The sequence below is a fragment of the Trematomus bernacchii genome, unplaced genomic scaffold (assembly GCF_902827165.1).
Source record: "Trematomus bernacchii unplaced genomic scaffold, fTreBer1.1, whole genome shotgun sequence".
Classification (NCBI taxonomy): Eukaryota; Metazoa; Chordata; class Actinopteri; order Perciformes; family Nototheniidae; genus Trematomus; species Trematomus bernacchii.
Window position 1 is genome coordinate 5,854,619 of NW_022987547.1, and position 26,324 is coordinate 5,880,942.

Genomic DNA, 26,324 nt, shown 5'->3' on the forward strand with positions numbered 1-26,324 from the left:
CAGTTGTCTTATCTGTAAAGTTTGATTCTAATTTCTGGTACATGACATGGAGGCTATTGAAAGATGAACCGAGTTTAAAAAGGACAACAACAATATTGTAATAAGCGTTTTTTAATGCTGTACAGGTGCTAATTTAATTCAAGCTTTTTGCATAAGATCAAATCATCCTGTCCAATCAACAGATGGATACCCTGTCACCAGATCAATCCCAATAAAACCAGTCATATCAATCAGTTCATTACAATTGACAGACAAATATGCAATTAGAAAAAAAAAACAGCAGTTCAAGGAGTTATTGAACATTTCAAATAAATCACAAAAATGAACAAAATCATCAGTTTAAAAAAAATAACATTAATTTAACAACAGTTAGAGAAGTAGGCATGAGTGATGTTGGAACAGGTAACTACAACAAAACCGTTAACAATTTGAACATCTGTCCCATGTATGTCAGTACATTGTGTGATGAAGGTAAAGCTACATCCTAGTGTGATTTTACTCAGCCTCTCAGTCTAAACTGAGTTACATTAGATTCTGTTGCAAACTATTTCAAATCACTGTTTAATTTATGTTAAGCTCTCTCCGTGTTTCTTTACTCTAACAGTGGGAGCACCAGCGGCGTCAGCGGAGCCGTTTCACAGCGTTTTCAATCGAGACGTCTTTCATCTGTGTCCGACGTTTACGGCAGTTCCTCCTGTGGTCGGGCTTTTATTGAAACAAACGGACCTCTTGTCAGTCATTAACCGCCAACACATTTCATATTATAAACTCTAAACACACCTTGAAATGGTCAGACTCTGAAGGTCATTTGACAAACTGTTATCTTGATGGAAATATGAAGCTCAAAACATTTGGAGAAAAAAAAATCTTGTTTCCATGTTTTCCTTCAGTGTCTAACAACATCACTATATGACTTTTACACAGATTATTAGAAAATAACCATTTACACTTGTTAATAAAGCTTTTCCTCCCGTAGACGCTCTGCATATTCACTTTCAATAGAACGGATTTAGATCAACTCAAGTCACTTAAATAAGCATCTACACACTGGTGTGTGTGTGTTGAGGTTCGGGTAGAGCAGCACTGAGTTAACGCAGCATCTGTTACACACACATTTACATTAGTGCCAACTACTGTCCATGGGTTTGACTTGCTTCCACTGCTGTAGTATCTGTGGTTAATGGCTAAAACGCACACAAAACACAGGTATGGTCCTATTAGGATTGACAAAAAGAAACAAACGTGACGCGTAGAATCAAATCTCTTTGTCAACTCTTTCACCGGCCAATAACAAAAAACTATTCCTACAATACAGTCTAAGTGAATTCATAACAGAGCAGGTCTGATATGTTTAGTTTTATGAAGGGACACTGAGGACAGATATGTCACCTGCTCTCACACACAGATGGAGTTAGAGTACTTAAAAGACGTGTGCATAAGAGAAGGAGCAGAGTAGGACCGTTAACTGCCGAGTGTCGTCTAAGGCTGGGATGGATTTAAGTTTAAACTCTCCAACAGACAACAGCATAAAAACAGTGCAGCACCTGATAGCTTTACAAACCGCTGAGTCGTTGGTGTCCACGACAGTAAACAGTTTGTGTCGTTGGAAGCGAAATGTTAAGGCCTCCTTCATGTCAGCATGTCGGAAAACATGGATCACAACGACATGTGTAACACAAAGCGGACAAAAGACGAGTTTTTCCTGATGCCACATTGAGAGGGAGTCAAACTTTAGACAAGCAACAGTGGACATTTTTGTTTGAACAGATTCCTCAGTGGGGGACGGTCACTTGACAACAGATGCGATTTAACCGACTGCAGAAATCAGAGGTAGCCTGCAGATCATCATAACGGTGCGTTATAATCCATTACAAATAATCTCTCTAAAATGAGTTAGCTAAATCATTTCCATATGTTCAACAGTCACAGTTCAAACCAGTCGTCACGAGGACAATAAAAAGCTGTTATCACAAAGTATGGATCACTGCAGAGGTAGTGGTGACACTCAAGGGGCCAGTATACTCCCTCAGACGGCTTGTTAGGTGGTGAAACAGCTCCGTAAAGCCCCTCCCCCACACCTGTTCATTTCTAGAACTTTCCGAAAGCAACATTAACAACCACTTTGCACTTAAATGACCGATGTTAAGGGGATCCTTGAACCTTCCTCTAGCTTTCTTGGCACAACACTTTGTCACTTTTCACATGAGCGACCAAGTGCAACACTCCGAGTGCATTTCCTCCAGGAGACATTGACCTTTACCCCCATGTGTGTAATCTCTCCAGTCACTGCGCCGCTTCTCTTCAAGTGTGACCCGGCCCTGAATGTACCGTGGTGCTGTCAGGGGCCGGCTATCTGAAGGAGCAAGTTGTGGTACTTAGGCTCTAGATGGAAAGGCTCCACATGAGATGAGTGAACTATGTGAAATATTAGCAACACACACACAAGATAAGATACTGCTAAGAGCTGTCGGCACCGATGTGAACGTTTCAAATCTAAAATCAAACCCATTTCAGAACAACTTAATTAAATAAACTCTTTAGCACAGTGTAATTCCTCAACGGTTATAGGGGACATATACATTTTTATAAAAGAAAAGCTTAATAAGATTATTTAATTCATAGTCTTATCTCTTCTTCTTTCTTTTTTTTTTTATTATCTTCCATTTTATTATACTTCCATAGGTGCTACTGGAGGCAGCTCTTAGTACAGCATAGTCGAGAAAAACGATTACAGCAACAGCAAATGTAAAAACCAACACGAAGCTGACCCTGCTGACGGTAATGAGTGTGGAGTTGGTTGGTTTTCCGGCCGCTCACCCTCAAGGCCCCGGGGAATAAGGCTAGTCACAGGACATTCAGACTGCCCCTGTTTCCCTGGGAGTTCTCATCAAGACCATTTCAACACAAGTTAGCTTTGATCCCACCAGGCTGAAACATTAAGACTCATATCGCCCTCTGCACAGACTCCCCAGGAAGGCTGCTCCTTTAAAGGACACATTGACATTTTGATTCTAGTCAGCTGTTTCCATCCAACAGGCACAGCATCTGCACGCCAGCTCTCTGACAGTTAACGCAGATTGTTGGCGTTCCTCATGTAAACACAGCGGTACGACTTGCTAATCAGTGGTGCTACTGAGGAGTTCAAATGAGCAATTTCACTGTTAACAGAAAAACAATTTGCTCAGAATATAAACAAGTGCATGTTGGTGAAAAGCAACTTTCAAAGTGTCAACGTTTCCAGTCAAAGTCAGAGAAAGGGTCAAACTGATCCATCGGTATGTATCTACACCTACAGTGCAGGTAGTGTTCATTCCTGCATAGGAAGCCTGATGTAATCTGAGGGGTTAGCAGGGGAAGTGGTTATTCATTCGGCGAGGAAGGAGGCATGAGGGAAAGTGAGGAGGAGGGTGAGATGGATCGAGTAAAGCAAAGGCACGACAGATTGATTTAAAAAAAAAAAAAAAAAAGGAAAACGGAACCCCTTTGTTTCGCTAACCCAGGAGAGAGCACGAGGCTTGTGTTTGCCGGTGCCTCGGACGTTGAGTTTGTAAGCTCTCTCATAGGCTTACCTCTGCCGTGTCTCCGCGCCTCCTCCTGCTCCGTTAGCTATAAGCCTGCTGACACAGTGATGGGGGTCTCTCAGGGAGCAGGAGTAGAGTGTCAGAGAGGAAAGGCTGGTTCCTTTAAATCAGTTTGTATGTCTCAGGGGGGGGGCCTTTTGACCCTCAGCTCTCCTCGGCGCCGTCCTCTGCGATATGTGGCGTCCCTCAGTATCGGTACATGTCGTAGGTACTAACCCAAGACGAAGGAAAAGCCCATGAGGGAAACTTGCGGAGGACTTCCTCCAGCTGAGCAGTCCTACTGTCCTGTCCGAAGAAATAGTGGGTGGAGATGGCAACGGAGATCATCCCCTCGGGGCCTGAGGGGTCTGGGTCCCTGGGGGGCTGAGGAGGAGAAGGACAGACCCCTGGTTAACACACAGTTACCATGTGAGAGGACCAGCAGTGATCCCAGGCCTTAAGAAAAGAACACCTTGTCTTCGGCTTGGTTATGCTGCATGTGTTTGAGCTTATGCAACGGATTTCAAAAGAGTCTTTAAAAGGTCATGGAGTTTGTCTCAACAATTTGTCAAATGAAGTCTCCACAATTGGGAGTTCTCTCATGACAGCAGTCCAGCTGTGTCCTGCCAGGAGCTAATCTCCTGCAGACATCACTGAAGCTGAAGGTATTCAGAAATGCAGAGATGTGAGGAATGAAAGGAATGACATCAAAACAAAACTCAACATCTGTCTAAACACTAAGCTGTCAAAGGTGCAGCAGTACCTGGTGATTTATAGAATGTTGTAAGCAAGGAAAACAGTGTTAAAATAATAGTTTGGGTATTTTGTTGTTGGGCATAGCAGCTGGTCAGGTTAGCTTAGCATACATACAGGGAAGAGGGGTAAAGAACTAGCCTGGCTCTGTCTAAAAATAGAAGCCACTGTCATCAATTGTTTCCTTTAAATACACAGGTTATAACCAATTCATTAAAAAACATGTAATTTAACATTTAGAAAGTTAGTCAGTGATATAAAAATGTTCTTCAATTTATCTTCAAAACCCAAGCCAACAGATGGCAATGACTAACAGATTATATTCTCTTACCAAAAATAGAAAGCAGTTTGAGCAAAAAAATATGAAAACAACACCAATATAAAATGTTAATGAGCACAATGTGTACAGACTCTTCTCGGGCTGCAGGCAGTACCTGTATTTCAAACCAGAAGGTCCACGAGGGGGCGTCGAGGCCTCGAGAATAGAACACAAAATATTCTCCACTCAGATCGAACTGAGGCGTCCCGTCTCCGAAGGACCACGTGGAGAGGCCGGCTCCTCGATGGGGCATCAGATACAGGGACATGTGACTGGGGCCTGCACGTAAACACAGACACATCAAGATCAGCCAATTGAGAAATGAATGCATCCCATTATTGATAGTTTGTATCCGTGACAGTTGTTATACTTTATTGGTTACAGCAGAACCGCTTGGCACCAGGGACCTAAACTGAAATGTAAACAAAGACTTAACACACTATAATAATGAATGCATATCACATGCTGTTCCTCTGCAAAGGTTTTTTATGGCAAAGATGGACTTGTTAAAATGTTCTTACGGTACTCTTGAACATCAACATTCCTATGACAACTTGGTCAACTTGACCTGTAGACGAAGGTTTGTTTTAAAGCTCTAAAGCAGCTACCGAATGGACCTTGGATAAAGTCATTTTTCATTATCTTAACAAGATCAAAGTTGACCTTTCAATCAATAACTTCATGTTTTAAATATCCCTGTGCAGACATCATCTCAGTGCTGATGTAAACTCTCCCCCTCATTTGATGTGTAACCAGATATTTTGAGTGTGCCCAGTCAGCCTGTGAATATGCTGCCGTCATCAGGGAGATTCTCTACACTAATCCTCTGACTCAAGTTCAACTCAAGTTCAACTCAAGTCACATGACATTGGTGCTTTTTTTATCGTGTCTCTTATCCCTGCCTGCATGTCCTTAGAGCAGGGGTGTCAAACTCAATTTCATCGCGGGCCACATTGGCATTATGGTTGTAACTTTCAATCTCAATCTTTATTTATTTATATTGCACATTTAAAACCACCTCAGTTGACCAAAGTGCTGTACAGGGAACAAACATAAAATAACACAATGGGAGTAAAATAATAAAACGATAATTAAAAACGAGATAAAAAGCACAATAACTAGAAACATATAGAAACACATACAAATATCTATAAATATATAAAATGTTATGTTCAACTAGTATTAAAAGCCAGTGCAAAACTTTAAGACTATATATAAATATATATATATAAATATTTAATATATATCAAATAATGTATTATATTACAGTATTGCCTCTGCATTGGATTATTATGGGATAGGGTAATAACTTCATAATTAACTACGTCTGAAAACAGAAGTCTAGGGCAAATAATTGCAAGTCTCTTCAGTGTGCACGTCATAGAATGAGATGCATTGTGGGACATGTAGTTTATGTGCAACGTGCTTTTGTAAAGCGGCATTCAACCGTGTAATAAACATATTATATTCTTTGCAAGCTCTTGCGGGCCACATAAAATGAAGTCGAGGGCCGGATTTGGCCCCCGGGCCTTGAGTTTGACACCCCTGCCTTAGAGGAATGTGTGTTTTTAGTGTCGTATTTGTGAAGATCTGGTTACATTACATTACATGTCACTTGTTAGACGCTTTTATCCAAAGCGACTAACATACTCAATACTGTGGACAATCCCCACAGGAGCAATTTGGGGTGAAGTGTCTTGCCCAGGGACACAACGACATGCTGACTGCAGTGGGGTTTGAACCTGTGACCACCTCCACGGTTACATTAAGTGCTCCTGACCTTTCACACTGAAGGTCATCTTGACCGTCCCCCAGCTGGTCTCCTCTCTGGACAGCAGGCTGAACTCCACAGGAGAGCTGGGAGACACTTCTGGAGCAGGGAGGTACCAGTTCTTCCTGGAAATACAATCAAAACACTTTAAGGATGAATATGGAATATGAAAATCAACATGAAGTCCATTCACAATTCAACAAAACAAAGTGCAGGGAAACAGTGCATTCAGCTAAAAGCATGCTTTATGCATTACTGACTTGCTGAGGAACTTGACGGGCAGGAACCAGGGGTAACCGCAGAAGGGCCGGTCCTCTCGGCAGCTGGTGCGGATGCTGTCGTTGATGTCGGGGATGTGAGGCGTGATGTGCTGGATGCCTGTGTAGTCAAAACTGTTGATCCACAGACCTGAGTCCCGGCTCTCCACCTGGCCCTGCAGGTTGTGGAAGGTCCGCGTCGTGTGCTGAGGGAGGGTGGAGGAAACAAAGGTTTCATGTACTTTGAAGGGAGACACTACAGGTGAACATGGTCAAATGTTTACAAATAGATCAAATGACGAAACTTCCACAGTTTATTACTTAGTTTTAGAAATGTTGTGTTTATATAGCCAAATGAGGAATTACCTAATGAATCTGCAGGAGCAAATAGGTAAACTCTATTAAAATAAACACCTCTGTATTTGTAATGCATTCCTTCCAGTAGTCTGAAAGCAGACATCTTTTAGGAGTAAAATAGCGAACCTCTCACATTTGACCAGTGCATGAAACAAATATATTTCTGCCTGTCACGTCCCTCCTGAGCTCTCTGTGATTTATATCAGCAAGAGATGGAATCAGAGCACTTCTATCCAATCACTAAATCTTGTTGAGAGATGTCATGGTGTGCCGTGTCCCAGTTACAAAAGAAACACGATGAATAGTGGCTTTGTATTTCACCTGCTGTCAACGAGAGATTTTAATCAGCCAAGCAGGAGCAGCACAGCAGGACAGCTAGTTGTGGCCAAAGAAATTACCGAAAAAATGCAATTGAATGTTACTTTTTAAATGGATTTCCACCCAGTGAATAGAAAAGGAGTAATGTATGAGGGTTTTCAATATTCTTTCCTTAGCCAGTATTAGAATACATGTTTATGAATGAGTCTGAGGGCACATATGTGTGCTTCTGTGAGTGTGACGTGACTTCTAACCTGCAGGAAAACTCTTTTTGGCCTCGGGCTTTCTGGACTGGCCGAATAAGGAAAGAGGAAGCCACAGGACATCATCAGGAACGTGACGACGAAGACTGATGCCAGACCAGCCAGGATCCACTTAGTGCTCCGTGCCAAGTAGATGAAATGCAGCTGAGACACACAGGGAAACATAAGATGTTACTGGAGGAAACAAATATGAGGATTTTTTGATGTTATGGTGGATTATTCATTTAAAAAGATTAGTTTCAGACAATAATCCAAGCCACCATATGCTAGAATTACATAACATTTTACTGCCACTCAGTCGAGAGGGGTCTGCCTGCAGGCCTCCACTCTCAGGACAGTTCCGGTGCAGGCTCCACCCTCAGGACACCTCCACTCTCAGTACAGGAAATGACAATTCAGACAAACACGTTTTTTTTCCCGCCCCCCGAAGGACTCGTCTGATGGAAGTTTTCAAATCACAATGGAGACTCATCACGGAGGTGATGAGTCCGCTCACCATGCACTTTGGGTCGGCCTTGGGTCGGCCTTGGTTAAGCCCTTTTGAACCCCCCAGCCAGGTTCTCGTAAAAGTTGACTTTTTTTTTTTCGCTCAAATGACACCATGGAGGAATGTGGGGGTGGGGGACTTCCCCCACTCTGCGTGTCTCTTCTTTCCCGGGCTGGCCGATATGAAGCGTGACCAAGACGCACCGTCCGACTCAGGGGTCCCACCACGGGTCCCGCAGCGGGGTGGAGGTTCCCGGCTGGAACCTCCCCACCTCCGCCGCGGTGCACCCAGCAAACACGGTTGTTTCTCGAACCCTCCACTGTTGTCTAGCGGGTGTAACTAAAATACAAGATGTCGTTATTTATATATATATAAATATATATATCTATATATATATATATATATATATAGATATAATAAGTGTCAGTGCGATTTTATTTTGTATTGGCGTGCATTTCCTGTTCGGAAAGTGGTGCTGTACTGAGAGTAAACAATACAAGGTGTACCTATTTATATATATATATATATATATATATATATATATATATATATATATATATATATACACACATATGTATATAATAAGTGTCAGTACGATTTTATTTTGTATTTGCGTGCATTTCCTGTTCGGAAAGTGGCGCTGTACTGATAGTGGCGATTTTATTTTGTAATTCTTAGTGTGCATGCACTTCCTGTCCTGAGAGTGGAGGGGTCCTGAGACTGGCTTACTCAGTCAGTCAACTATACACTGCAGTAAGTTTGCTTATCTGTAGGCAAATAATGGCTGTCAATAAACTGTTTAAACAAAACTTTGCTACCAGATTTCAGTGCTTACACTCCCCAATAAGCGCTTTCACATCGGAGTACTTTTCCCTTTTAGTTCCGATAGTTCCTGGGATTTTGCGTTCACACCAAAAAGAGAACTTAGTTCATGAGAAATGCCCCCCCCTGCTAGAGAGCAGGTACTTTCCTGGGGAGGAAAAAGTTCCAATTTCTGATTGGCTGGGCGAATTGCAAACCGTGCCCTGTAAAACTCTGAAAGGTTTTGTGAAGCCGCCTTTGTATTTTGCCAGTCCCCAACTCCGGGGACTTCGGGTGGCAGTATATGCCGTGAAGTTGTTTGTGGCCTGCCAGACAGTAAACCCAAAGCAGAAGAAGAAGAAGAAGAAGTGACGTCAGCGGCTTCATTTGCGTAATCTTCCCCCAGGGACTTATTCCGGTGTGAAGGCGATCTGCTCTTTAGTTCCATGGGGGAACTAAGTGCTTGGAACTAAGTGCTGGGAACTAAGTACGGCAAAGTACTTTGTGTGAAAGCGGCTAATGTGACCTCAAGGTGAATCTGCTGTAGAAATAAGATATATACCTTTTATTCATTGTTGTACACAATGTGGGAATACTCACAAAAAAGGAGGAGAGGAAGATGGTTGCCAGGGTGACGAGGGTGGCCATTACTACCTCAGGCGGTATCTCAGTGCCGCTGCGACCCATAATAGGTGTGAAGATCTCAAACACCACCCAGATGAGGAACATGAAGTGGACGTAAGGCAGCCCCAGGCCCAACAGATAGAGCACACTGTACTTCAGTGACGCTCCTGCAGGAAGAGAGAGGGAACAGTTGTTCAAATTAAACTTAAACAGCCAAAGATCCGACATTAAAGAATATTTTGGCTGCCCTGTAGGTTTTTTGTTATGTCTTTATGTCTTTATTAGGATCCCCATTAGCACTAGCACTAGCATGAACATTGGCTATTCTTCCTGGGGTCCTCACACACACAAAACATACATAAACATACAACAAAATTAAAACAAAACAGCTCATCATTTCATGCAATTTACGTATGAATATAAAATGATAAAATGGTCATCCAGTTATCGCCATCCTAAGGCCAAAGACTCCCTATTGAACCCTGCTAAATATTATCAACAAAGTATGAATTGGGTTGGGAATAAGGGCGTACTGATATGAACTCTTGAACCTGGCTTTACCCAATGCCAGTTATTAAAAGTCGACAGAAGTGTACACAACTGTAACACATTATCTTATACTGTTACTCTACTTTTATATACTGAATATAAATGATTAACTGTTAACACTTCTGTATATTTATACTTATCTTTATGCATATATATTTACTATATCCCTGTTTACATTGAAATAATTATTTTGCAATTACCGCTTGATATTAAATGTATAGACTATCATTACATTTGTATTGCTTTATCTTCTTTTCATTTATAATACATATTTAATTATTGCTAGTGAAAGCCTGAGACTTAATATTTGTTTTGCTAAAGATTGCTTTTATGTAATTGTTTTGTGTACGATGAACAAATAACTTTAATATTTTACTCAACTCAGATCTATTTTCCATTCAAATGTGTCCCAGTTTCTAGTAAATGATTCCCTATACCATTAAACATCCATTGTGAATAAAGTTGAGTTGAGTGTGTACCTCTGTTTTTAAACTCTCGGGCCAGAAGCAGTCTGGTGGCCAGGGGGAAAGCCACCATGAGCATGGGGACGTAGGCTGAGCACAGGCCCTGCTGGGTGAGCCACACCAGGCTGCAGCACCATAGCAACAGGCTCACGTCAAAGTAGAGATCGCCCAGCTCCACCAACCGCACACCCTGCAGGGAACACACACACACACAACAGCTCAACATACAGCACTTTGATATGTGTGGAATCAGCTGATAAAAACATTGTATTAATTGCCAAAAAGAAAACTCTTGGGACTGAATTATGTTGACGTAGAGGTATGCTAAACATGTTGATCCTTGCTCATCACGTAAACAGCCTCATGTTAATTAAAGAATAACTCGGTGGAGGTTGTTTCATAGGTTACTGATATAATGAGGTCAGATCAGTCCCTGCCTTGTATAAAAGTTCATCACAAATTATATTTATCTTTTTACAAATCACTGCGGAAAAGACAATCACTACCTCTGTTGTGGATGAACACCAAACTGGAACAATCAATAATTTGACTTCCTAGTTTCTACATGGGGAACTTTACACCATGGCCACAGTGTTCTGAACATCCAGATCACGGCGTCACTGAGAGGCCCTCGCCCTGCTCTTCATGGTGTTTTAGGTTGAATGATTTGGTAACCAGCTGTTGTATAGAAAGCCCTCGTATACAACAATAAATATGTACAGCAGTGTTTGGTCTTGCATCACTGCCACACAAATAAATCCCCAGTGGGAGCTTCGCACTGCAGATTCTTGTCTTTATTGATGTGGAGCTACAACCACACAGAGTTCCAATTCAACCATTTGCATGCACTTTTGTAGGCAAAACTAATGTATGATTGAATCAGCTCTTACACTTATGTTTTATTTCAGAGTGCAAAAGAAAATATTTAGCGATGAGCAGAAAGTGGACAGTTTGCTAAATGTAACTGATAAATGGTTGAAAATGATAGTTAAAATTGTAAAATAGCTAAAAGTAAAGCATACAATTGGGAAATAGTCAGGTAAAAGTAGCTTATGAATGGTTGGAACATACAGCTTAGGCCACTGGCATTTCTTGAAAAACAAACCCACTATTACATCCACTTTAACATCATTTATAGGAAATTATATTCAGTTTAAAATCAATATCATCAATATAAATGAGTTCATTTGGAACATAATGATGTTAATGCGGCAATACATTACACTCAGGAAAGAAAGGTTTAGAAACCACAGTACAAAATGATCAGTAGCCAAGCAATTTGTACAAACAAGTAGAGTTCTCCTGCAGGCGTCGTACACTTGGAGTAAAATGAGGCCGAAGATGACTTGTGCTCTTTCAATAGAGATTAGAGGATGAAGCCTTATGTGGTCTGGCACAAAGGTTAGTCTGTGTCCTTCCTGGAAAATGTCCATGAAAAGCTGGAATTCACAATGTGTTCAGCTCCAGATGAAAATAAACCTTCTCTAATGGATTCAATCTCAAATACAATATTTCAGCTGAACAGCTCCTAAAATTACAGAAAGAAGAAGTAGAGAAGTTTACCAAAAAGGCTCAAACATTGTCCTTGGCCAGAATAGGCTTTGTTATAAGCAGGCGGATATCAAAAGCACAGTGAGAGTGCTCCATTGTGTGCCAGAAGTAAATACTTATTTGGTAACATACACGTGACTGCCACATGGCTGCTGGTCTTACACATCACCAGTTCTATTATTTTACACACACACCACCTCTTCTTCTGTCTGCTTAAAAATGAAGGTTTGATTAAGTGCCTTTACATTCTTCTTGCTTTTTCATATGCTGGGGTTCTATTGGCCAAGTACCATTTGTGTGCCAGAAGTAAATACTTATTTGGACACACACACACACACACACACACACACACACACACACACACACACACACACACACACACACACACACACACACACACACACACACACACACACACACACACACAACACACACACACACACACACACACACACACACACACACCACACACACACACACAACACACACACACACACACACACACACACACACACACACACACACACACACACACACCACACACACACACACACACACACACACACACACACACACACACACACACACACACACACACACACACACACACACACACACACACACACACACACACACACACACACACACACACACACACACACACACACACACACACACACACACACACACACACACACACACACACTTCTCTAGTCACCATGGAGGAAAAGGAACTGTCTAGCTTTCTCCTATTTGCACTTTAGTACCCATTAAACATTATCTCAATCAGTCAACATGAGATATAATAGGGCTGCCCTACTTAGTTCATTACGCAAAAGCTCTCAATTTAAAGATAGTTTTGTGTTACAAAGAGTATCAGAAAGATATGAATCTAAGTCCATTCTTCACGCTTTAACAGAGCAAATATTTAACCACTCACTATCGGACTTGACCTATGGCTACACATCATTTCTCCTTTCAACTTTTCATTAGAATTGGATTTTTTTTAAATAAGTGATTTCACATTCTAAAGTTTCCAAAAGTGTGGTTTCTACTCGTGATTTCTTAAAAATTCCCCTTTCCCATTTCACTTCTCTGATTTAAAAGTTCCTCCAAAGTTAAGCAATTATTTACTTTTAATTTCCCATCTTGCCAAGAGTTAGTTAATAAAACATAAAGCCGGAACCAGGTGATTAGCTTAGCATACACACTGAAAACATCAAGAGAGCTAGTACATTTATTTCCAAAAATGTCATATACCTTTGAAAAAGACTTAGATTAAACACTCTACTTACTCCGTAGTACAAGTTCTTGGCCAGGGTGTGGATGAGGACCATCTTGCCCGTGGCAGCAGCCCCATACAGGCAGATGGAGGCGTAGAAGTGGTTGTACCAGAACATGGAGCGGCCCAGCAGAGTGACGAGCAGAGCGAGTATCAGCACCGACAGCAGCGTTACGACCCAACTCAGGACCGCTACACCTGTGGCACAGGCCAGTTCCCGGACATATCGGCCACCTGAGGGAGATGCAGATGAAAGGTAAGTGAAGACCAAGCATCTAACTCTTCTAGAGCAAAGAGAAACAACAATTGTGATTTGATTCCACAAGCCAATTATTTTCCTGATTAATCGATTAAACACTTGGTTGTAAAATGTCCATCCCTGCTTCTCTAAGTAATTCTAATATCTGTATATGTTTTATCCAGCCAGGACCTAAATATATTAATTTTCAAATAATACAGAAACAGAGAAAAATCCACTTTTTCTGATATTTTTTCATGAGAAGATTTCTTAAAAGTTTAATCGATTATCAAAATAAATGGCCAATATTTATTGACTGTTGACTAATCATTGCAGATCTACCTGCAAGTTTGGACTGGGCCATTCTCATCTTACAGTTTGCAAGAAAACACTTGAATAATCCACAAAGGGGAGAACACATGCATCCACTACAGGAAATGGAGACCTACCCCCATTGCCTGGCATTGAGGCTTTCTTAGCCAGATAGAGGAAGGTGGCTGTGGCTACCATGTAGTTCAGGATGGTGCCTACACGGGCGGGGTAAGCCACCACAAATACCCCCAGCAGGTCGTAAAACACCATGTTGCCATGACGATACTCGGAGGAATCGGCCAGCTTCTCTGAATTCACCAGGTACTTCAAGACCGCCAGGATGTTGTCGCCTGTAAACAGGAAGCGAGTTTCAAGGTAAAGCTGACACAATGAAGCCATTGAGCTGCATTGATTTCTGCAGTATAGAGACAACCAGAGGGCTTGATCCCAACTTTAAAAACGGACACATAATGAATAGAAAGAGACAAAATGGGAAATAAATACTGAGCTTAATCTATTTTGGTTTTCGGTTTCCACCGTTTGTTTCCACCCCAACAGTAACAGGAAGAACATTTTTGATATGACTGAACATGAAAGCGATAACTTTCATAATGACACAAAGGGCTCATCCTTCAGAGCTGACACAACACAGGCAGTACATTTTATTGCTGACTCAGAATCACCTTCTGACCAGCAGGGACCGGCTACACTGACGTAATGCTCTGTGTCATCCCTGCACGGCCACCCAGACAGAATCTCTGCAGCACACATTGTTAGGTCTTTACATTTTCAGAAAGTAGTGAAAAATGTGATGTATTTTAATGATGTGCTTTGTTAGCCCAACCCCTAAACTATTTCGTTTAATATCATATAAAACAGAGGAAAAAAAGGCAGGAAATCTCCATATTTCAGAGACTTAAAAAGGCATTTTCTGTCACTTTTGCATGAAGGATAAATTAAAACAATCGATTGAAAAACAATCGATTTTTCTGCCATCTACTTTCCATTGCAGAACTATCCCACACATACTTACACATCCTTAGATGCAAATTCATAAATGTATACTACCTTTAATGCTCTCCCACATATAACCTCTTAGCCTTGAATACACTACTCAAGTGTTTTCATGGTGTTTATGAGTGTTTGATGCGTGTACGCAAATAATCATGCCCCAAGCAGTAGTGTGTCAAAGTGTATGATGGTGTATGTGTGAGTAAGTTCAAGTCAGATATATGACCTAAATGGCTTCTCCTAGTTACTCAACAGTTGTATACCAGCATGTGGGACATGCTAATGGATTGGCTAAACAAATACGTATAATGTAGTTAACAATCTGGCAACGTAAATGATCAGTAAAGAGGTCGCTGTGTGGGTTACTGCCACCCGAGGCCAAGTCTCTTTTATCTGTGCTGCACTATGTACTGCTGCCTGCACAAACACACACACTCACACACACCCTAACAACGCTCCATTGTTCTTCCGCCTGGTAGGCTCACTGTGGCCTAAAAGAGTAAACAAGTGAGTGTACAACATCTACTTGTTCTTGTTGGGTTTTCTGCTTAGCTACACCGTTCTTCATAGTGACAGACCAACAACTCTTCTTTCCAAATATAACTATGACAACACAAAAACAAAGATAAGATTAATTTAAGAATGATATTTACTAACTTTACTCTAACTTTATGACTACAGACTACAAATTCCCTCTACCTATATCTACGATGTCACTTCCTCTGTGTAATAATTCAAGCTTTTCATGGAGAGTTACTGTTCGCAGAATAAGAGGAGGGAGATGTATAGTTCCTGCTGATGGAGAGAGGAAACATGCCAACAGTCTCAGGTTTAAGTGCTGACTGGGACTGGATGTGTCTGCTAAGTAAAGCAAAAAAGTATTCAGCAACACAGATGCACAAATGAGGGCAAGTGCAACAGTAAAGGTGTGTGGCTGCAATGTACAGTGTTTACACTCGTGTGCATTTCTTAGTTCTCAGGGACATAATGAGATCAGCAGAGTGCTGACCCGTCTGAAACAGAGAGACGGAGCACGAGAGGACAGCATGTGTCGGTGACAGAAAAACAGCGTAGGCAGTTGTTTTTACAACTCAGGTCGACTGCTGCAGTGACCACTCTCTCCTTCACAGAAAGAAACAACCAGCAGCTCCCAAGTGCTGAATCTATTTGCAATGCGTGGTAAATAAAAGCACAAGATGAAACCTATGTGAGTTTAGTTCATGTAGGTATACTAGGGGAGGAGTTGAAAATATCATGTCACGCTTATCCTGGTCAAATGAACTGCAACACATAGTAGTATACTGATAATCATCAACATATGCTTAAGTAAATGGCACTGAACCATACTGGAATAACTTAATTGTATAAATAAAAGATAAACAAATAGCAACATTCTGTAAATGTGTTCCTTCTTACATGATAATTCCTGTATTTTTCTAATCTGACTCTATTTTGCACTTTTCTATCAATACAATGAGCTAGACAGCTTTTTAAAGGATATTTACAATTATCCAATGACTGGAAATTCATAAAATGTAGTCCTATATAGTCCCCGCAGACTGCATGTGTGTGTGCTGCATACCGGCTCTCTGAATGGAGTCGGTCAGGATCCTGTCAGCGGTGTCGTACTTGGTGTGATAGATGAAGCCGTTTTCAATGAAAGCCAGATCAATGCCTATAAAGATAATAAATAAAAAGGAGGGAGAAAAAGAAATAGAATAAAAGCGCATTTAATGAATCGGCCACTGGACAATTTTGACACATAAATGCTCCATACTTCAAATATAGATTTCTATTTTTGTACTTTAAAGACTGTTCTGCATTACCTGGGATGTTTCCAAAGTCCCTGTAGATGCGGAAGTCAGTGTCAGAGGGGATGATGCCGCTCTGAAAGACCTCCTGGCCCACCACAGAGGCAAAGGGGTGTTTGGCTGCTTGAACGTAGGCCTGGACCAGCCAAGGGTTCTCTGGACCTTTAGGGAACAGGAAAAAAATTATAGATATTTAATATATCGGACAACTATCTCATCAAAGAATAATTACCCTGTATGAAAAGGTCTATAACCCTATTTCTTTCTGTCTTTGATTGCAGCTGTTTTGGTGTTTTAGGTTTAAGCTTGTTTGACTTTCAGACAGTTCACTTGTTTAACAGAAAAAAGGCATTGCAATTATTTGAATGCTTTTCCAGTTACATGAGAAAGATATGCGTACAAACAAACATATGCAAAACTAAAATGCAGAGGATATCAGAGGGAAAACATGCTCATAAACAAACAGAACTTTTGTTTGATACAGTACCTGTCTGGAAAACAACCTCTTTGCCCCCAACACCTGCAGCCTCCAAGTTAATAAAGGCTCGCACCTGCTTTGCCCACGGATGCTGAGTAATGAAACCATGACTGGCCTGATGGAGAAGAGGAATACAAAAAGGGGACAAATAGTTAGCGAGGAGGGAAGTTAGAATGAAACACAACATAAACTAGAAAATACATTTCCTGCTGAAAATGCGTGTGAATGCTGTAAACTGTGTACATTTGTTGCTGAATTCAGCTGAAAATGCAGAAAAAGCTGAATATTGTATTAGTTGAATGGTCTCTGTAGCTGCTTTTAGCTACAAAAACCAAGTAAGTGTGTTGCTGAACTTAGCGGAGAAATGCAGAAAAGTGAAATGATTTGAATCAAAATTGTTACAGCTCAAAAGCATTGCAATGACTTTGTTGAAAACTTGAAAGTGAAATGTTAAACTGGAAGAGTAGGAAAAATAGTGAAGAAGCTTAATATTTAAAAGAAAAGGTTTAAAAAAGGTATAAACAACTAAATGTATAGCCCCAATGTCCGGAAATAGCTGAATAATGTAATAGTTGAATGGTTTCTGTAGCTGAAAGTAGGCTGAAGGAGTTAGATATTAAATGTAAGTAGTAGTGAATGAATGTGTATTAAGAAGAGAAAAGAAAGTAAAAACGCTTGGGAAAGCAGCAGAATATTTTAACTGCAAACTTTTGAACTAAAACCATATGTCACCAATAATGTATAAAATATGTGGAACATGTTGAAGTCAGTATGAAGTCTCCATCAGACAGAAAAGATTAGGCTGAGAAAGTCTGTTTGTCATTGTTTGTTTCTGTGCTGAGCACCTAATCATAACACCTAATCATAACACCTGTGTGTGAGCCCAGAGATCAAAGGTGTCCATGGTGACGACTTTATCAAACACCTGTGTGCAGAGATCAAAGGTTTCCATGGTGATGTGCAGTGATCTGTGAGAGGAGAGCCTTTCCATTGATCTGAATGAGAGATAAACCTCTTACATTTGGATGTTTTGTTGAAGAACCGTAGCAGCTTTCGGTAAAATGTCAACGCGTGAAGCATGTCAGGACCGTGAGGAGCGTCAGAGTCTGCTTTTTGTGCACTTTTGGGTCAATAATGTGTCATTTTTGGCAGATTTACTAAAGGTGTGCAGCTGCTGCTGTGAGGAAAGATCAGGCTGAATTTACAATGGGCCTTAATGGAGACATGTTGAAAGTCATTGTCACTTCATGCCCTCAAGAGGCATTTTGCTTAATATTTTTTAATTTTTAAACGTAGGAGAGGTTTTCCTACGTTTTTCAAGAAAAATGATGTCCAAGGAGTATAGGGTTCGGGAATTATGGTAGGTTTAAAACATTTTTTTGGGCGAATTTCAAGCTGTCCTCCACTCTGTTTTGAGATCAAAACATTCTAGACTTAACGAGCTGCGCAATACACACTCATGTTAAAATCTGAAGAAGGCCTCTTTACCAAGCTCCAAACTAAGTTAAATATCTCAAAAAGGGTAAAAGATATCAAAAATCTGAATACGATTTTAATAGCTGAATGTCTTGTGATCATTTTAAAGTTGGAATGAAGTCTCTAGCTGAAAGTATGTGGAAGGAGTAGCATTTGGCGCAAGGTGTACTGTAGGTAAAAGAGGATTTGAAGGTTCCTCCCATTGAGTTACATGTTAAAAAAAGAGTTTAAAAAGCTGAATATTTCCAAAAGTATAAAATATTTTGAAAAAGTTGAAGGTTTCCCATCATGTGCTGAAAAGGCTGAACATTTTGATATTTGAATGGTTTCTGTAGCTGAAAGTAGGCTGAAGTTATTCGACGGCAAAATATTGGTTAAAGAAGAAACAGAAGAACTATAGTGGAATGCAGCATTCACACTAAATAGGACACTTGTCACTTCAATTTACCTGCAGGATATTTTCCTCCGCCCCATTAAAGAGGAAGATAACTCCATGAAGAAGAGGAGTAGACTGGTTGGCCAGAGAATGGAGGACCTCCAGCATCACTGCACAGCTCACTGCATCATCACTGGCACCTAAGACATGAAACCAGTGAGTGTTTGTCAAAAATAAAAAAAATAAACCCTGCTTTTTCTTGTCTTTCACATTTGCATCAAGCAACAGAAGCTTGGCACCTGTTTACAAAGATCACCCAACTTTCCAAAACTCCGTGGCTCAGTCTGAGATTAAAACACATGGAGGAGATAGAGCTGATGTGTATTAAAATATCACAAACACATGAGAATGAAGGCTGAGTGCAAACATGTGAAGAATGTGACTAGCTGGTATAACCCCGGTGGATAATGGTGAGAGCACAACGGAGAAGGGGGGTAACAGTGAGAAGAAAGGAAAAGAGCATGTGAACAGGGCATGTGATGCGAAAAGATTACACAGGTTGGTGGTGACGAGGAACACAATTGACTGAGGATAAAAAGGGAGCAAGAATGCCCAAAGGTCAGAGAGCCACACTCAGACATCATGTGCTCCAGCTTTCTGGATTGACTGTGTTCACGAGGTTCAGACCAGAGCCTGTTCACTGTCTGTCTGCGTACCATTCATGCTCCTGTCGCTGCCACTTATGTCAGCATCATATTCAACCTTGTCCCCCAAAACAATCTCTGTGAGAGTGTAGAAAATGGCGATCACATAAAGCCTGAATAGTTCCCCTGTGCCTGTTCAACAAGTAAAACAAAAGTGGGGGGGGAAAGTGGAAGACAATGCACTACCTCTTCTTTTATTTTTTTCCCCCTTTTTTATTTTTAGCAAGAACAATTGTGGAATAGCCTCCCAACTGAGATACGGGATTGTCCCACTCTCAATAGCTTCAAAGGTCAACTCAAAGAATGGTTGAGAAACAAACAGACGTGCAATCGCCGCTAAATGCACTTTAACACAGGGGTATCACCTTTTGCACTTTATGTAGCTCTTGTATCTTCTCTTGCACTTTACATGTCGTTGCTGTTATATTGTATTACCATGTGGTAAACACTTGTGTATGCTGCTCTTGCTCTCTTGCACTTTTTGCATATCATGTATTTTGTTTTTACAATGTTTGTAAAATGTAAATTTCTTAAATGTTTTATGTGATGGAAATGAGCTGAAAGCTAAATCTGGCACTGTTACGCTTGACACATTTTAATGTTTTAAATGTTCATTACCGTGCATTGTCCCTGCCAAATAAACGATTAAATAAAAGTATTTACAGTTCCCAGATATCAAAGGCCTGACAGGCAGCATTTGGACAATATAATCTATGTGTACCTTCCTGGTCCACACCTCTTGGATCTACTTCCTTTTGCTCCCGTAGCTGTGTGTGCTCATGTGTGTGTATTTAAGGGGAAAATATGTCTCTCCAACAGGCACAAGGGCGTGGTGTGCAACTCTGAAAGTTCCCGAATTTAGACTAATAAATCATGCCAGCATACCGCAATGTGCAATCTATCATCAACAAACAAGGTTATTACTGTGCAGCGTAGATATGATACAGGCCATTTGCATGCCCTGATATCCAAATGATGTGGATTGGTTGAATTTCACACTGTGTGGTCCACATGACTACTTTGCAAACCATAGGGCACAAATGAGGGCATTTTTATCATAAAACACATTGAGACCTGGAGACTTATGGCTTATGCACGCTGTAAGAAAAACGCTGCACGTCCTCAGCCATGCTAGCAGCTCTGTAAGGCTGTATTGTAGCACTTAAAGCTATATTATCATACTAGCATGCTAACCATAACATTGCTAGCATGTTGATATTAGGAAATAAATTATGTTTAACATATCTCCTGTTTTTTTAAACTCAAGTTCTGCTAATAATCTAAACATATTAAGTAGAGTGAAGTTTCAGGGGTTGCTTTTCACAGTTTATCCTCTGGGCACCATGAATGCCTGACCCAAACATCTTGACAAACCACCAAGTAGTTATCAAAATATTTCACTGTGAGAACCTTGTGATTGGACTACAAAAGAAAAAGCACAGGGGATTCCCAAAATCAGTGTGCTTCAACATTGCCGACCCCTAGAGCCGCTAGCTTGGCTTTAAATAAATATTTTAATAAATGCAAAGGAATAGACTATAAAAGGCTCTTCAGAACAGTATCAGGACATGACAAAGCAATATAACCTAAAATCAGACACCACAGGTTCACATTTTAGATATGCAAGATGGCCCTTAAGGAACAGAAAGTTGTAGAAGTTGAAATCAATTAAAAAAGATAGTTATGATCAAATATAAAAGGTGTTGTTATTCAAATGTATATTCACTTGTATTTGCTGAGAGATTGATATTAAGTCCTTTCCTTTCTGGGAATTCAGGTTTGAAAACAGGTGGGAATGGATTCTGCATGCCCTTACATGCAAACTGAGGGCTAACACTATTCACCTAAGGCTAAAACCCTTGAATTGAGCTCAGTTCTCAGTAGGCAGGATCCTAAAGTATAGGAGGAACGTTTTTGTACCTGGACTGTTGGCCACTGTGTCGAAGTGGCAGTTGGCGAGCATGAAATGCTGCGACCCGGATTTAGGCTCCAGCCGGACAGCAATGTTGGTGACACGGTCATAGAAGCTGGTGAAGCCTCCAAGAAAGTCAATGGAGAAAGTGCCGGTGGGACGCTGCACATCCACCGTGACTTTATGGGGGCCCGCTGCGGTCTCAACCCGGATGTTCTCGATCTGCTCCAACAGGTAGCCCACTGTCAGGACTTCGTTCTCATGGCTGCCCACTGGCCGAGGGCCCACGCTGGTGATCTTCTCCAAGTGCTGTCTGGATTTGGAGGAGAGAGAAAGAGGATATTGTGATGCTTTTTAAGGAGGAGGACCAAGCCTATTTGTTCCATCACCACATAACAGCATTTCTAATTAATATCCTGCATTTCAATGTTACTGTTAAAGTGAATCATCGCATCTTTGTACAAGAGCAGAGTCCATAGCTCTCTTTTTAAAAACCACCTTGAGGTTACAAATCTTAAACTAAATATGTTTCCGGAAGATATTGATGTGCTTGCTGACTTGCATGCACACACAGTTTGTGGCATTTACAGTACAGTGTGTTTTCCAGAGGATACACCCTTTCTAAATATTACAGATGCACCGTACAGGAGAGTGCTACTGCTTTCTTGACAATTAAATGACTAGCTGAAGTGAAACCAGATATCTTTACCAACTCTGGTGTGGTCTTGAATAGGAGCTTAGGGGGACGAATTATGCACGTTTCATTTTCATTTATGTCAGACAATTAAAAGGCAATGATGCCTATAATTATGTGTGTTAGTCCTTGGTCAGAAAAGAGTAATATTACATCAACTTGTTCCATGAACACAGTGTTTTCATGGAATATACAAGTTAAAACATTAGATGACATCCCTTATTCACATAGCGACCTGGAAGATCCAACAGAAGAGACACCATAACAAAATAATGTTTTGACATCAAACAGGGTGTAACCTGCCTCTGTTATAATAGCAGAGTCCTGAGTTTGGACCCAGCCAGGCACAGTATTCCATGTTTTTGTAACACTGTGACCCGATCTACCTCATCCCCACACAGACTATTAGATGGAAGCAGGATATGAAGCTACGGAACCTAAAAGGCAATAAAAACTGATGTTTTCTTTAAGAAGCAGCTGCTGGTGGGGTTTGCTGCAGCTCTTCTACAAATGCCATGCCATGTATTTGATCCCAAGCATAGATCAAACACAGCATGTTGGCTTTTGGTTTGCTTTTTCTTCCAAAGTCCACCCTTAAATGTATTCCTCTTGTAGTGACAAAATGGTACTAAATGATAATGATGATATCTGAAGTGCTGTTTCATTTCATTCTTACAGCAGCGTTTAAGGCATTGTTTTATGCTTAGGCTCATAATTTAAATCTGGATTGGAAGAGGATGGACTCATGACAGCCATGATTGTGACCAAAGAAGCTCAGAACCCTAATCAGTTCAATGCAGCATGCTCCACTCGTTTATAGAGCAACCAGCCAAATGATGGCAAATCCCGTCGCCCAAGCACTTTCAAGAGCTCAACTGCAGCCCTGCGGACCTCAGATTCAGTATAATCCCCGCCTCTCTTCTCACAGGGACGGAAAATCTGATCAAAGCTGCTGTACTGTAAATCTGAAGAGCTCTTTAATCTGAAAATGTTGCAGCTACTTGGAATTAACCAGAGTCATAAAGCTTTCTATAGTTGTGCAGTAAAATGTCTATATTGAATTAATCTTTATAATATTTCTTTGTTCAGATTTCTGTGCCATAAAATGTCCGAAATGTCAACTTATCACAGGTTAAAAGTGCCCCTTTTTCTCACCATGCCTAAAGCTTAATTTAATTGACTACACAATATTTCATTTTCAAAGGACCCACAACCCATATTCATGATACAATAACATCCAAGAGAAATTGCTCACAAATATTTGAAATTGAATTATTGATATTAACAACAACATTTTTAAATTCAGTTTTTATAATGCATTTCCTGTTTGATGTGAGAAGTGAAGTGAGACATTTTGCACTTTTTGGGGGCATTTTTCGTTTGAATGAAAAATGTCACTGATTTGAAATATTTTGGTTTTTGAAGGATTCATCTAATAAAGAAGTATTTAGAGTATTTTTTTTTAATTGAAAGACATAGGTAATGTTTAAACTGCTTATGGTAAAGAAGGTGTTTTACGTCAAATGCGTTACCTTACCTGCAAAATCTACTATCTGAGCTTGATATTCCATGTTTGGAATTTGAGTCAGTGTGTAAAATAACCAAGTATATTTACTGAAGTACTGTACTTAAGTACAATTTAGAGAGAGACTAGATTGTGTGCTACTTTGTACTTCTACCCCACTTTAATTCAGAGGTAAATAGTGTCCTTTTACTGCACTACATTTATGTAATATCTTTAGTTACTTTGCAGAAGACTTTAGTTACACCTCGAGTTACATTCTACAATGCAGCATACAAAGTAATTACAACTAGCTACACCTTTAACAGCTTTGATAAACACATAAACACATAAATGCATCAGTAATTCTAATACAATTATAAAATAAATATTATTCTGAAATGGGCCAATGTGCATAATGAGTACTTTTGGTATTTGAAGTTTATTTGTATGCCAATACACTTGTACTTTTTTACTTGAGTAACATTTTGAATGCAGGATTAATTGTAACAGTTAACCTCAAAATGTTACTCTGGTACTTTTCCTTAAGTACAAGTTCTGAGTGCTTCTTCCACCTCTGCTTTGAGGTAATGGAATCATTAATCATGGAATCATATTATTATTATTATTATTATATCTCAGGCCCAGGGTCATTTAACACACTTTGTGCAGGATATTTTGACTCTTATTGTCTAGGCTACATTCCTAGAGGCTGTTGCAGCTCTTATCTCCCGGGCCAACAGTAGCCGTTAGAAACCGTTGAAACACCTGTCTTCCCTGCAGGTTACCTTGGAAGTAAAAGGTGGAGGTGGAGGGGACACCCGGTAGTGGTTTCTAGGCGGGTCTAGTAGAAAGATTAGCTGGGACTCTGCTGCTTAGAGACCGTTAGCCAACATGTGAAGACAAAGGGGTATTTACACTAAGCAAGGTACGGTACTCACCTTGCTCTCACTGCGTTGAAGTCTCCGCTCGGCTTGCCAATGACGAGCTGCTGTAACGACAAATGAACGAGTCCCCACAGCACCAAAATAAACACAGAGACCAGGGAAGCTGCCAGTCCTTCCCGCAGCAAATATAGGCTCACTTCGGGCTTCCTCTTCGGGTCACCGTTGTAGCCGTTATCCACGCCCCGGTCCCGAGAGCCGTCGTTATCTTGCGCTACATAATTCTGTGTCCCGAAGGGTTTTATTCTCCTGAAAGTGGTGTCGCTCTCCATTTTTGAGCCAGCGGTACATCAGCTGCAAGCGTCGCTCTCAGGCGTCGCTTTTTTTCTTTCTGGACGAACGACGGAACGCGCTGAGGGACAAACCTCCTGAGAGGGCGGGCGGTCGAAGGCGCTTAGAAAATGAAAAGGCAGAGGAGGAGAACATATTTAACATACTAACATGTATCTCTCCCACTTGAGTATAAAACGGGATAACTGGTTTTATACTTTAAAACATTAATCAAAAACCTATATTATTAGCTCTCAATTATTGTGTAGACATTTAATTCATTCATCGTTTATATTAAATCATATATATTCTCCTTAGTTAGAGTTAGTTAAAGATATCAATATAATATCACTCTCTCAGCGTACAATAGTTATGATCTTATAATAATCTTCCCAAAAAGCAAATGTGTATTCCCAAAATGTCAAACTGCTCCTTTAACATGAACTCAATGAACCCTGAACCCCCCCTTGTAAAAGTTCCCTAATGCAATCCAACCAGAAAGGCCTGACACACACTATCAGATACACACACACACACACACACACACACACACACACACACACACACACACACACACACACACACACACACACACACACACACACACACCAGGTTTATTGCCAAGAGTTTTTAATTACAAGGAATTCGCCTCGGAGTTTGGTGCATACAATATTACAATTAAATATAGTAAAATAGTTTTTACAATGAGAACTGTGCAGTTTTGTGCAACCATATCCAAAATGATGCCATTGGAATGGGAATCTTTTTTTTAAAGACGAAAATCCAGGCTATGGGGACATTAAAACACATTTTACAATTAGACTTTATAAAAAATATTTGCCTAACTTTTATAAGCCAATTTATTTAACTCTTAGAAAAAATAGAACACAACATTATTTGTTTATTTATGTATTTGGCATCTAGTAATATTGCTGCTGGCTGAACTGAGGTTATGATGTGATTTGATTGATGTGACACTGGGAGTATGCAGATTTGGTGCTACTTTGTCGCCATCGTGTGGACGAGATGAGAAAAGCAGACGAAGTGTTCTTGCTGTAGAATTCTACACTGCAGTTCATTTAGTCATTGCACAGTGCACACTGACTTCTTTCCTGTAATGCTACCACTTTTTTGTGTGTGTTTATACTTCCAAGCAAAAAATATGTATCTAATCAATTAATATAATCTAATGATATATTTCATTATCTTCAGTTATTTATAGGAACTTTACCTGGAAGTGT

At 40.5% G+C, this 26,324-nt stretch overlaps 1 protein-coding gene across 1 annotated transcript; it reads right to left on the reverse strand.

The window, feature by feature from the left end:
• Window positions 1-95: 95 nt before the first annotated feature.
• LOC117476578 (endoplasmic reticulum metallopeptidase 1) lies at window positions 96-25,137 on the reverse strand. Its single transcript, XM_034123229.1, has 15 exons — window positions 24,811-25,137; window positions 21,683-21,987; window positions 19,131-19,258; window positions 17,216-17,321; window positions 16,744-16,890; window positions 16,500-16,592; window positions 14,044-14,256; window positions 13,370-13,590; window positions 10,539-10,713; window positions 9,487-9,677; window positions 7,590-7,742; window positions 6,664-6,866; window positions 6,413-6,528; window positions 4,748-4,911; window positions 96-3,944 (listed from the first exon to the last, which is right to left on the reverse strand). The coding sequence occupies exons 1-15, from the start codon at window positions 25,083-25,085 to the stop codon at window positions 3,768-3,770; spliced, it is 2,667 nt and encodes an 888-aa protein (XP_033979120.1). The 5' UTR covers window positions 25,086-25,137; the 3' UTR covers window positions 96-3,767.
• Between the last annotated feature and the right edge of the window lie 1,187 nt (window positions 25,138-26,324).